This window comes from Dasypus novemcinctus, chromosome 26 (genome assembly GCF_030445035.2).
Source record: "Dasypus novemcinctus isolate mDasNov1 chromosome 26, mDasNov1.1.hap2, whole genome shotgun sequence".
Lineage (NCBI taxonomy): Eukaryota > Metazoa > Chordata > Mammalia > Cingulata > Dasypodidae > Dasypus > Dasypus novemcinctus.
In genome coordinates this window covers 8,625,250-8,639,203 of record NC_080698.1, presented here as the reverse complement: position 1 = coordinate 8,639,203, position 13,954 = coordinate 8,625,250, and the positions used below count along the sequence as shown (strand labels likewise).

Sequence of the window (13,954 nt, the reverse complement as noted above, 5' to 3'; positions counted from 1 at the left end):
ATTCCTGTCTTTCTTCCATCCTTCCTGCCTGCTTTCCATCCTTCCAGCCTGCCTTCCTGCCTTCTAGCCTTCCTTTCCCTTCATGCCTTTATTCTGACTCCTATAATATTGACTCCTTTATAGTGAATTCTTAGGCAATTTTCAAGGTTCAGCTCAAGAGACACCTTCAGTCTCAACTAACTCTTATGCCCAAAGAGAATTTATTTCTCTAAGCTGTACTTTTCTTGTCCCTTTTGTTCATTTCTCTGTAGTAGTGCACATCAAGTTATGTGAGGTAGTTAATGCTTTCTATGCTTGTATCCCTTGTAAGGAATTGTTTCCGTTCTTCTTTGAATCCTAACATGCTTCCTGGTGTGTAAGAGCTTTTTGTTTTGAAAAACAATTTATTGTTGACAAAAAATTTTCTTGTTTTTTTTTAATTATTGAAATAATGAAAATGCAGTAATAATGATTGAAGTGATGAATGTACAACTATGTGATTATACCACATACCATTGATTGTACACTTTGAATTGTATTCTTTCAATATTTGAATAAAATTGATTTATTTTTAAAAACGATTTATTGAAGTATATCATTCATACTTGTTCACACATAAATATACAGTAAAATTTGTGAACTTAAAAAACAAACATGCATAATGTCATATAAGGCTCCCAACCATTACCCCACCACAAAAACCTTGCATTGTTGTGAAACATTTGTAACAAATTATGAGAGTTTAGTCAAAGTATTCCTACTAACTATAGTCTATATCTGTAGTTCACCCTGTTTTTTTTCCATTAGCCATTTATGTTGATTGTATAATTTATCCCAAGTATAGAATCAGTGGCATTTGGTATCATCACAGAGTTGTGCATTCATCACTTCAATCAATATTAGCATATTTTCATTACTCCAAAACAACAACAAAAAAAAACCTCTATCATGTCCATGTTAGTGCTATTAAGTATAAATCCTATGATGTTGCTTTTAACATTTCTGAACATTTACAGTCAATTTTTTAACCAATTCTGCACAGATTAAACCTCTATTTTCCATTCTCTAACCACATTGTATTCTCCAGTGACTCATATTCTAGCCGTTAACTCCATGAGTTTGCTCATTATATTTAAGTTCATAATTGCAAAATCCTACAATATTTATCCTTTTGTGTCTGGCTTGCATCACTCAACATAATGTCTTCCAGGTTCATCCATGTTGTCATATGCTCCACAACTTCACTTCTTCTTACAGATGAGTGATATTCCATCATGTGTGTACACCACAGTTTGTTTATCTGTTTGTCAGTTGATGGACACCTGGGTTGTTGCCAACTTCTGGCAATTGTGAATAATGTCACATGGTGATCAGTGTGCAGATGTATGTTTTTGTCACCACTCTTCTGGGTACATACCCAATAATGGTATTGCCAAGACACACTGCAAATCTATATTTAACTTCTTGAGGAACTACCAAATAGTCCTCCACAGTGACTATAACCATTCTGCATTCACACAGTAAATAAGTATTCCTATCTCCCCACATTGTCTCCAGTAGTTTTAGTTTTCTGTGTTTTTTTTTTTTTTATAGTGGTCTTTTTGTAAAATAGTATTGCATTGTAGTTTGATTTGCATTTCCCTAATAGCCAGTAATGTTGAACATTTCTGCAATGGTGGTGTTTCTGCAGTTTGTCTTTTCTTTATAAAAATGTCTTCAAATCTTTTACCAATTTTTAAATTGGGTTATTTGTGTTTTTATTTTTGAGTTGTAGGGTCTCTTTATGTATCTTGGATATTAAACTCTTCTTAGATGTGTGATTTCCAAATATTTCCTCCCATTGAGTAGGCTGCCTTTTCACCCTTTTTACAGAATTCTTTGAGGTGCACAAGTGTTTAATTTTGAAGAGGTTTCATTTATTTTTTCTTCTGTTGATCAGGCTTTCAATGTAAGGTCCAAGAAACTATCACCTACCACAAGATCTTTTTAAAAATTTTTTAATGTATTTTAAAGATATTTAGATTACATAAATGTGACATAAAAACATAGGGAATTCCCGCATGCCCCATTCCCCACAATGCCCACATATACCCACATTAACAACATCCTTCATTAGTGTGGTATATTCATTGCAATTAATGAACACATTTTGGAGCATTGCATCTAAGCATGGATTATAGTTTACCTTGTAGTTTACACTCTCTTCCACACAATTTTGTGTTATAGCAGGAAATACAGTGGCCTATCTCTGTTATGGCAGTGTCATTCAGGACAATTCCCAAGTCCAAAATGCCCCGTTTTACACCTGTTTTTTCTTCTCTCTGACCTCACAGCCTCCAGTGGCCACTGCATCCACATCAATGATATATGTCTTCCATTGCTAGAATCACAATAAGTCTATAGTAGAATACCAGTAAGTCCACTCTAGTCCATAGTTCATTCCCTAATCCTGAGGATTCTAGGATGGTGATGCCCACTTCCCTGCTAATTGAGGGGGGTTCTTCAGTCCCATATGGTCGATGGATGGGACTCTCTTACTTGCAGTTGTAGACTCTAGGTTCCTTGGTATGGTGGTTGTCCATCATGACCTCCTTGTTAGTTGTCCTAGGTGAGTCCATTGAACTAGAGAGTAGGTGTTGCAACTCCATTGACACTCAGGGCCCAGCTGGCACATGGGGAGCCCAAAGATTCAAGTCTCTTGGATATACACCTACCAACTCCAGCACCAACTAAGCTGACGCCATCTTGTTGGAACTCTTTTCCTTAAGATCTTGAAGACATTTTCCTACATTTTCTTCTAGTAGTTTTATGGTCTTGACACTTATATTTCAGTCTTTGATTCATTTTTAAGTTGGCTCTTCTATAAGGTGTGAAATAGGGGTTCTCTTTTATTCTTTTGATTATGGATATCCAGTTCTCCCAGCACCATTTGTTGAAGAGACTCTTTTGTTCCAGTAATGGACATTGAATGGGAGATGGTTTTTTTTATGGTCTTTGTCCAGTAAGTTCAAAGTCTGGTTCTCTTTTATGATGGTTTCAGATTTTTATGTTCAGAGAATGAGCCATCATTTCTTGTTTCTTTGTCTTGCAGTCTTATGTACACTGTACATTTTAGTGTTTTAAAACATTAACTCTAGGATTTAGTCCCTGAGCTTTCTGTTTCTTAAGTTTGTACTCTGCTAGTGATATATGAGAGATTTTCTCGAGTGTCAGAAGCTAAGCAAAACAAAGCAGAATCCTTTCACAGTCTTTGCATATTGTCTTGGTTTTAGTTGGTGGTCTCCTTCCTTTGCCTTAGGCAAATTGTTTCTCACCCTTTCCCAGCTGTCTGCTAATGGCTTCTCTGCCCTCAGGACAAACTCTGGGAGGGCAAGCTTCGAGGCTCAGTTCCTTATTAGACTTCCACCTGATAGATTGGCTCTGACGTAGATGCAGTGCAACAGGCACTCCAGGGCTATTCTGGCATTTGTGGAACAGGGCCATGACTTGCAATGGGAGCACAAGCTGGCTTCACTTCCCTTTGTGGACAGGGTTGGGAAGGGGCCAGCAAGGACACCTGGAGGTTTTTTCTATGGCTTTTGAAGCGGTGTTTTCTTGATCCAGCCCTTGCCCAGTTTCTCTAGCACCTTAACTGTTTGCATAGTTTTGAGGGAGGTTACTGTACAAGATTCCTCTGCTGACTTTGCCCAAGTGTGGTTGAAACAGTGGCCATCCTTAGCATGGGCCCCTAGTGATCTGTAGTAGCACTAATCAGCAATGAGACCATGTACCTCTGGAGTTCGAAGGATTAGGTTTTTATGTCCCACCCTAGCACCAGGTGCTGTGCCAGAAGCCCTAGCTTCTTCCCCCAGAAGTGTCTGCTATGAGGCTGGGGGAAGGGGAATTAGCAGCTGCAGGGAGGGTGAAGCTATATTTGACCATATCTTGAACAAACGTCTTACGTAAGTGATTGTTTATGATCCTGATTTCAGCATTGAAAGAGAAACTGCCATATTTCCTTCGCAGATGTCTTTTTATTAAACGAATTTAAGGCCATTCTTAGGATAGTACCTGTAATTTAAATAGTGGGGTTTGTATGTCCTTTTCTTATGTTCAATAACTGTTTTTCTTTTTTGCCTGTTTGGTTGTAATGCCAGGAATATATCTGATTTGCTGGAATTTGTCTTTTTAAAGTTCAGAACATGGAATTCTAACAATAATGAAGGTGTGGAACATCAAAAATTTTGCTACAAGTAGCCAGAGTTGGTCTTGTTTACATTGTATATTTCTCATATGTTTTAGCCAAGCTGGTCTTTATGGGAAACGTAGAAGTCAGAAAGAAGAAGATGAGCAAGAAGATCTTACCAAGGATATGGAAGACCCAACACCTGTCCCCAACATAGAGGAAGTGGTACTGCCCAAAAATGGTTTGTATTCTTCAACCTAGATGGAGAGTACATTAGACATAATGTAACGATTTTCACCAATAGCATGGGATTATTTCTTTTTATGCATTGGGTTCACAATTCTCAAGTGTCAAGTGTGAACGGAATTATGAAATTTCCTCTTTCCCAATCTTTTGGTGTATTATTTTACCTGTTTTTTAATAGGTTTATTTTACATGTCAAATCTCTAGGTGGTGCTTTATGTAATGGAAATTTTTTATTTTTTATTTTTCTTGTCTTTTTTGTGTAATAGACATTTTATACACTTTTATTAAGTGTAAATAAACCTAAATTATTGGAGATGAAATTTCTGGATCAGCTTTTATTTAAAAAAAAAATTTTTAAGAGGAGTTGTGTTACAAAAAAATAACGGCAGAGTTCCCATTTACCCTCCCTACAAAACGCACACATACAGTTTTCCCTTTTAATAGCACTTTGTATTAGTGTGGTTTCTTTGTAACAGTTGATGAAAGACTATTACTAGAATTGTATTATTAACTATAGTCCATAGTTTACTTTAGGGTTGACTGTTTATGTTATTCAGATGTGTCTGTGTTTTTTTGTTTTTGTTTTTTTATTTCTAGTGACATACGACACCAAAATATTTCCCTTTTAATAATTTTTAAATCTGTAAATCAGTGTGGTTAATTATATTCACAGTGTTGTGGTATTACCTCCAACATCCTTTACCAAAACTTTTCTGTTGCCCCTAACAAAAACTCCATACGAATTAAACATTTACTCCCCATTCCCTAGCACCCCCAGCCCCTGGTAATCTGGATTCTAGTTTCTAGATCTGTAAATTTACCTATTCTAATTATTTCATATCCATGAGCTCATACAATGTTTGTTCTTTTGTTTGTGGCTTATTTCAGTCAACATGATGTCTTCAGAGTTCATTTATGTTGTATAATGTATCAGAACTTTATTTTTTTTCAGCTCATTAATATTCCATTGAATGTATATACCACATTTTGTTTATCCATCATCTGTCAGTTGATGGACACTTGGGTTGCTTCCTTTTTATTACTATGAAGAGGGCCTTTTGGTTATTAGTGGAGAGCCTCAAGTGTTTACCAAATTCTTCTTGGTTGATCATGAACTCAGTTCTTTTTCCCCTGCATCATGTAGTGGTTGAAATCTCAGTTTGGCTCTTTTAATTTTTCCATCGATTTCTTTTCATTGTGTTCCTTTCTAGTTCTTCCCCATATATTTACTCTCCAGTAATCAGGGAAGGATTTGAGGGGAGTTGGTAAGTCCTAGTGTATGCCCTTTTGGGAACAGCTTGATAAATACATATCACATTCACTGTGACTCTTCTGTTATAGATATCTTTTGCAGGGTAATAAACTACCCCAAACTCAGTAGGTTCTAACAACAGCACTCACTTGTTTTGCTCATTAATCTTTAATTTAGGCACAGGTCAGCAGAGAAAGATCTATTTTCTCTAAGGTCAGCTGGGTTGGCTCAAAGACTGGGGGAGATGCCCTTTGTAGGGGTAGCATTATTGGGAGGCTCCTCACTCATATGCCTGGTGTTTGCTGTGGAATTTGACTGGGATTTCACCTAAGGCTCACAGCCTAGAGCCCATGCTTGTTTCTTAGGGCAGTGAGGAAATGTAATGGAAAGTAAGTCAGTTTCACAGTGGGAAGAAAAACAATGAAATTCCTTGGGATAGCATTAGGAAGTACAGGAACAATGGAAAATATTATAAAGCTCTATTGACTGACATAAAAATAGTACTAAGTAAATTCTGTCTTTCAGAATGGGCAATTTCAGTTTTGAGGAAAGGCAGTATTGGGTAAATATCTCAATATAATTCCATTAAAGATTTCAGTAAAATCCTGATATTTAATAAGGATCTTTTTTAAGTTCATATGGAAGAGTAAATTTAGAAAAATAACCAAAACTTTTTTTCAAGAGCTATGAAGGTGATGGTAGTCCTTACCTAAACAGTAAAGGTGAAATAATTAAATTAGTATTGTTTTTGCCCAGGAATGGATGACTTGGTCAGTGCAATAGATTCGTCAGTTAAAAATTAGATTCATGTTTTTGTTTATGAGTTTCATTTATAAATTGAATTTGGTATTGCATTATCAGTGGGGAAAGACTAAACTGTTCTATAAATACTCTTGGTAAAATTTGTATATATTAATATATGTATTCACATGAATGAAAGTGCTAAATATAAAAACCAAAACTATATACTAGCACACTTTAAACAAGTGTTAGGAGGGGATAAAATGTTCATTACTCAATTAAGAAACCAGGAATCCTGAGTATGTATGAAGATTCTTAAGCTATGTAGAGTACTGGACAAAGTACTATGTACTGGTAATTTATAAAAAATACAGGACTGCTAAACATGTGAAAAGATCTTCAACCTCACTTAACCAAAGAAATGGAAATTATAAAATTACTGCTTTCATTCATTAGATTTTCAAGGCTTAATGGATTCCCAATGGTGGAAAGTTTTTAAGGAAGTGGATATGCTCAAATCCTACTGGTGGAAATGTAAATTGATAAATCTGCTTAACACTGGTGGGGCCAGTAAAAAAAAATTTTTTTTTTTTTAATTTAGGGTTCACTATGTTGTGCAGTTTCATGGATTTTTAAAAAAATTGTTATTCTTTTACTATATATACAACATAACATTTCCCCTTTTAACTAAATTCAAATATAGAATTCATTGCTATTTGTTCACAGTGTTAAATTAAAATTTGCATATTCAGTAGCAGTTTTAATTTTTAGAGTGTGTCTTAATGAAATATTTACATGAATGCACAAAATAATTATAAAAGACTTTTGATTACAGAATAGTGTAAAATTGGAAGTAATCTAAGTTTCCATCAATGTAAGGATATTTAACTTTTGATCCACTCATTGATATAGTGGACCTATTAAAAATGAAAGGGAGTACATGTGGCTTAAGCGCTTGAGCACCTGCCTCCCACATGAGAGGTCCTTTGTTGGCTTCCTGGTGCCTCCTAAAGGAAAAATAAACAACCAGCAAAAAAACACATAAAAAACTAAGCAAAAACAATGAGTGCAATTGATGAGCAGGCAGATAAGGGAGCCATCTTGAGAGGAAAAAAAAGAGGAAGAGATGTACTATAACTGAAAGTCCTTATTATATGGAAGGATCACAAAGGGACACTATTATGTGAGAATAAGTGGTAAGAGCACAATATGGATTAAATTTAGTATATAAGATTTTTATTTATTTTTAAATTTCCAAAATTTACATATACTCTATTCCACTAAGAAACAGTTCTCCCTTCCCCCTTCTTCTACCCCTTGATACCTTCTAATCTACTTTCTATCCATATGAATTTGATATTTCTGCATATTTTGTATAAGTGAAATTATATAATATTTGTCCTTATGTGCCTTTCTTATTTCACTCAGCATAATATTTTCAAGGTTTCTTCCATGTTTCATAACTTCATTCCTTCTTAGGGCAGAATAGTATTCCATTGTATGTACCACATTTTGTCTATCCGTTCAACTGTTGATGGACACATGGGTTGTTTCCATCTTTTGGCTATTGTGAATAATACTGCTGTGAATTGGGATTACAAATTTCTGTTTGCATACCTGAATTTTTTTTCCTTTGGATATATACCTAGGTGTGGAATTCCTGGATCACATACTGATTCTATATTTAACTTTCTTCAGGCCTCACCACGGTTATCCACAGCAGCTGCACCTTTTTACATTCTCAATATAAGACTTTTAAACTCTCAGGATATGTTTTAAAGTCCATGTCGATATATGGAAAGGATCGTTTCTTCCTCAATTTATCTACCTGAAAGAATGAATGACACAGAAATGGGAATCAAAATATGTAAAAACAAAAACTGTTCATAAAAAATATTTTGTGGGACAGGTTTGAATGGTTCTTTCTTGTTTGCCCTGAATATTAGTATATTATTTATCTTGTTATGAAAATTTATTGCTGCTTGGGTAATTACTGAAAAAATGTAATTTGTTAATTTTTAATGTTTTGCAACTTGGCTTACCCTTTTTTATTTGCAGGTATGTAGCAATTGTCAGTGCAGTTGAAATGAAATGTATGTTTTAATCACGTCCTATGCTGTTTCATTTCTAAAAACAGGCATAACTTTTTCCTTAAAACATTCTGTTTTTTCTTTTCTAGTAAACCCAAAGAAAGATAGTGAAAATACACCTGTTAAAGGAGGAACTGTAGCAGATCTAGGTAAAAGCACACAAAAAATTATATACAGTTATTTGTTGTTTTCTCTCTCGGATGTGTAAGCTCCTCTGATATTCCATTCTTTACTCAGAGATGTAGCTTTCATTTGTTGTAATTATCAACTCAAGGTTTTAACTATGGTTACCTCTTCCTAGTTACCTTTGTGGTTTAGTTGTATCATCTTAGGAAAGATAATTTTCTTGATCCATATTTTCTCTACTACATTACCTGCCTTATCTCAAAATAACATTTTCTTGGAAAGAAGCAAAGGTTTTACCTGAATCAGAGTATCTTAGTTTTAAAGAAATAGCTCCAATTAAAGAACTTGTCCAATCTCTTGCAAATACTTGTTTCATAACATATGTGCAAATTGATTTTGCATCTTTGGAAAAATCTGTTGACTTATTGCTTCATAAGCGAACAGTAAGCTCTCTATAAACAGTATAAAGTGAGTCATACCGTCCTTTTCTAGTATTTTAAAGTTTTTATAATATATTTTCACAAGTAAATTGTAATTCTTATATGATGCTAGGAGCATAGAAAAGATGTATGTATTCATCTTTTTTTTTCAAACACTTATTCAAGTGTTTGAAATTAGGGGTAATTTTAAACATCTTTGTTTCTGGGCGTTATAGTTGGGGTAAAAATCTGGATCTTTTTTTTTTTTTTTCCCCCAGTTATTAAAGTCAAAGGAGAAATTAGTGTTTTCAGAATAGACTAGATATTTTACTTGACTATATTTTACACCTGGAAGGGATTTTCATATCTCCTTATGTGGAGAAATGAGACTTGAGATTTCTCTCCCCTAGTTAAGTGAGGTCTGTATTATGAATAATTTGCAGTGATTCTTGATGGAAGGGAGATATTAATAGGTTTTTGAGAGAATTTTTCTTCTTCACGCCACTAAATACATCTTATAGTCCCTATCTTAGAGCCTGGTATAACAATGGATGATTCTGGGTTTGATCATGTCAAAAGTAGAAGTAGAAAATTACCTTGATTATAACCAGTTCATATAAAGGTAGTTAATAAAATTATTGAAAAGGAAGAGATACTGTTTAAATATTTGTTGTAATGGCTAACATTATTAATAGAATTTAGAGCTGGGATACATAGTACTTTCACATTCTGCATAAATATTGCCTTATCTGCAGCTGGTACGTATCCATTAAATCAAAGGCCAAGAAAGCAAAAAGTAGTTAATGGTCCTATATAATAAAGTGAATGGGTGAAATATTCTAAGATTCAGTGCTCTCCACTGGTGCAGGTTGTTCAAGAAAAATATAATTGACTTTTTTTTTTAAGATTTACTTATTTATTTAATCCCCCGTTCCCCGGTTGTCTGTTTTCTGTGTCTTTTTGTTGCGTCTTGTTTCTTTGTCCGCTTCTGTTGTCGTCAGCAGCACGGGAAGTGTGGGCGGCGCCATTCCTGGGCAGGCTGCACTTTCTTTCACGCTGGGCGGCTCTCCTTATGGGACGCACTCCTTGCGCGTGGGGCTCCCCTACGCGGGGGACACCTCTGCGTGGCGGGGGACACCTCTGCGTGGCGCGGCACTCCTTGCGCGCATCAGCACTGCGCATGGGCCAGCTCCAAACGGGTCAAGGAGGCCCGGGGTTTGAACCGCGGACCTCCCATGTGGTAGACGGACGCCCTAACCACTGGGCCAAGTCCGTTTTCCTTGGCTTTTTTTGTATATATTTAAAAAAGGAATCATTTTGTGGCCTGAAAGAAGTGGACAATTTCCTTTTAAAAATGAAGTAAAAATGAACATTTAGGGTGTGTTCACAATAGACTTGATCGAAGTAGTCTAAATTGAAGCCACTTTTAGGTAATGATAGGGACCTCAAGGGTAAGAAAATTTTTAGTCCTGTTTATAAGACATCTTCCCTTTGTATTTTTTTTTTTTTTTTAACAACTTCAAGTCCACATCAAGGCTGTTATGTCTAAAGATGTTACTATGTCACAGTCGGAGAGTTAGGGTCTGTGGGATTTGAAGCAGGTGTCCTGACCTTTCGTTTCAGGGCCAGTAGGCTTCCCTTGTTTCAATTAGGAATCGGGTTTTCTGCTTTAGTTGTAATCTGAACCCTGCCAAGATGCAACTGTAATCCATCATTGGAGAATTATCATTCTCTGTGTTGTTTTGACTGATCCAAATTCTGTTGTATAGTGACACAAATCACTATACGATGTGTTGTGCAAACACAGGTTCCAACCCAACAGAGGCTCCCAGGAAATGACCACTTTATTGCTTGCACAGCACAAAGTGTCCAGAAAAGCAGGAAAGATCCCACGTTGTGCAGTCTCCTAGGGAATCCAGCTGCTCTTGTCCGGGTCAGTGCACAGTTGATGCCTCTGTTCCTGGAAGATGAGGGATCAGTTGTGACTGGGTCCTCTCATCACATCAGAGATAAGACACAGTGCATTGACCAAGTGCTGAGCTTTCGGACACTGCAGGGGCAGGGGACTCTGCCAGTGAGCAGCCTTTTTTCCCTGGCAAGCAGCTGGGAATGATTAAGATTTATCACCTCCCCAGCTACCTGAGTTGTTTAGGGAAATAGAAACATACCAAACACCTGCATGCAAACCGTTGCAAGTGGAAACATAACAAACAGCTGCACACACAAGAGGGGGAAAGTAGGGGGTGGTTGAGGGCTAGAACATGACCGTGAGTATGTCCTTGACTTTCCCAACGTTTATTTCATTTCTTGAGATCTCTGAAAGGAAGAGCCGTGTGCTGGAGGACATGGAAGCATATTTGGAATACCCAGTACATGAAAGAGACTGTGTATTGGATATTACTATTAAGGGTCAGTGAGTAGGGTGTCCCTCCTACTTTAATATTATTTGAAGTCTGTAGCTGTTGGTTGCCAAGACTATCTTGGGCAGAAATATATCAAGCTAAAATTAAATTGTACATCTTGGATATTGAGATATCATTTAATTTTTACTGTCACCATCTAGAGAGAAGTGATTTCCATACACTTTACCAAGGTCCAAAAGGAAAAAAGTTAGTTTTTGGCAACCTTACCTGGATTTCTTTCTGTTGGTCGCGTCCTAGAAAAAAATAAGTCCCTCTACAGAGCTGGATGATTCTGGTTAGTTCCAAACTTTACCATACCATTCCTGTTAGCAGTTATTTGTTTCTAACTTATAAATTGAACAGTGGGGTCCATCTGTACATTGCTTCAATATATGCTAGGCTTCATTCTGCATGTTTGTACCTTACCATTAAACCTTTCCTGTTACCCTTTGCTGATAAGGAAACAAAGATCTGGAGAGGCTCAGTAATGTTTCTAATACAGCTGTTCAGAGAACCCACATTCAGTCTAGGTCTGTTTAACTACAGTGCCCGTGCTCTGCATTCCCACCCCCCAGCCCCCATCTGCCAATGTGTTGTACTCAGTTCTGTCTGCCATTATGCATTCTCAAAGTGGCCCACTTTCCATTTCATGAAGATACCAAGCCATGCTCACCTGAAGGCCTTTGGTCTGGCCATTTCCTCTCCTTGGAATGTTTGCCTTCTTATCTCTCATGGTGAACTTAAGTGTCTCCTTTTCTGAGAGACTTCCTGGTCACTTCCTTTGTAAGGGTCACCTACCCTGCCCCTTTCGAATGTGTTACTTGACTTTCATTTTTTGTATAGTATTCTTCAACATCTGCTAATCTTTTCATTAGTTTACTTTCTGTCCTATCTTTACCACTTGAAAGGGGCACTGACCTCTTGTTCATCATTGTATCCTTAGCATCTGGATAGTGCCTGGCACATAGCAGACGCTCTGTGAAATTTAGCTGAATATTTGAATTGTAGTTCCTTATTTGTTAAAATACTGCTATCTTTTTAAATACTCTCAAGTTGAGGTTTGCAAACCTTTTTTGGTAAAAAGCCAGGTAGTAAGTATTTTAGGGTCTGTGGGACACACACTCTGTCACAACTAATTAACTTTGTTTCTATAGTAGCAAAAGTAGCCATAGACAATATGTAAATAAAAGAGCATGGCTGTATTCCAATAAAACTTTATGGATACTGAAATTTGAATTTCAGTTAATTTTCATGTGTCATGAAATATTCTTCTGTTTTGTTTTTTCAACCATAAAATAATTTTAAAACCATTCTTAGTTTGTGGATGTGATAGTTCCCAAAACTATTCCCACATTTTAAGATTCTCTGTAAGGACTTAGAAGATTTAGCATATGGTTTTATTTACTGCTAAAAGTTATTTATTCCAGCTAGTTAGTCCGGATGCACAGCGGGATCCTAAGGGAAAAAGCAAGCCACAGGGGGAACCAGGAGGAAAGTGTGTGCAGGTTTCTTTATACTACTTCCCTCCCATGAGGGGTCCCACCGGGTGTGCTCTTTACCTAGCAGCACAAATGCAACAATATGCCTGCATTGTTTTTGCTCAGGGTTCCCATTAGAGACTACATGCTGAAAATCTTTATTGTGGGCTGATCACATAGGCTCCTTCTGTCTGGCATGTACCAAAATTCCAAACTCCAGAAGAATAACAGATGTTCATCATAAACCATATTTTTGTACAAATAGCCAAAGGCACAGTAAACTGTCTTCATAGTTGAGTGTGTCAGTCAGATGTCAGCCGAGGGCTGTCTTTGCAACCTGACCTTTCTAAAAATAGAAGTCTCAGACCTGCTGTTTAACTCCTTTCTGTACAGGGACCATTCCAAAACAGGCAGCAGGCCACATTTAGCCAGTGTGCTGTAAACTTAGTCTAACCAGATTATTTAGTGTTTTTTCAAATAGTGGGTTCATCAGGAATATTTGTTGAATGAATAAGTACAAGAAAGAATGATTTCACCAAGTTCCTTGTAAATTTCACAGTACATTTATCACTGCAAATGGTTATACTTATAAGGAAATACAATGTTGCAGGCACTTACTAATGTACTTATATTAGCACTTTTGCTTTTCAGTGCGGAAATCACTTGCCCATTTTAAATTATTCAGGGGTTCCTGTTCTTTTGCAAGGCCAGCATTTAGGTCCTAGAGTCCCCTATCAACAGTAGGCGTTAACTCTTATTGGAACTTTGTCTGTGGGGATTGATCACAGCCTCTCTCTCTCTACTTCTCACTCTTTAATCCCTTCCTCTGGGATCCATTTCTTTGTTTTACCAAGTCCCAGAAGGCAAGAGGCCTAATCAGGTCTCTTATCTGGTGTTAGACAAGATCATGATTAAGATATTATTAGTCTAAGCAGTAATTAATTATTAATTCCCTCTTGTTGGATATGTTTAATTATCTGTGCATTGGATTTCTACTTATTCTGCTCCTATGTAAAATTCTAATTTACTGAATTATTAGAGGAGTGGTTTTGCCTA

The 13,954-nt window shown here is 36.6% G+C and overlaps 1 protein-coding gene across 2 annotated transcripts in view; it reads left to right on the top strand.

Moving 5' to 3' along the window:
- Window positions 1-13,954, top strand: part of SMARCC1 (SWI/SNF related BAF chromatin remodeling complex subunit C1) — a 226,989-nt gene that overhangs the window by 103,600 nt on the left and 109,435 nt on the right. For both annotated transcript variants that reach the window (XM_058288407.2, XM_058288408.2), the window contains exons 11-12: window positions 4,261-4,385; window positions 8,563-8,622. In XM_058288407.2, coding sequence (XP_058144390.1) covers window positions 4,261-4,385; window positions 8,563-8,622 — 185 coding nt within the window. The remainder of the gene's footprint in view (window positions 1-4,260; window positions 4,386-8,562; window positions 8,623-13,954) is intronic.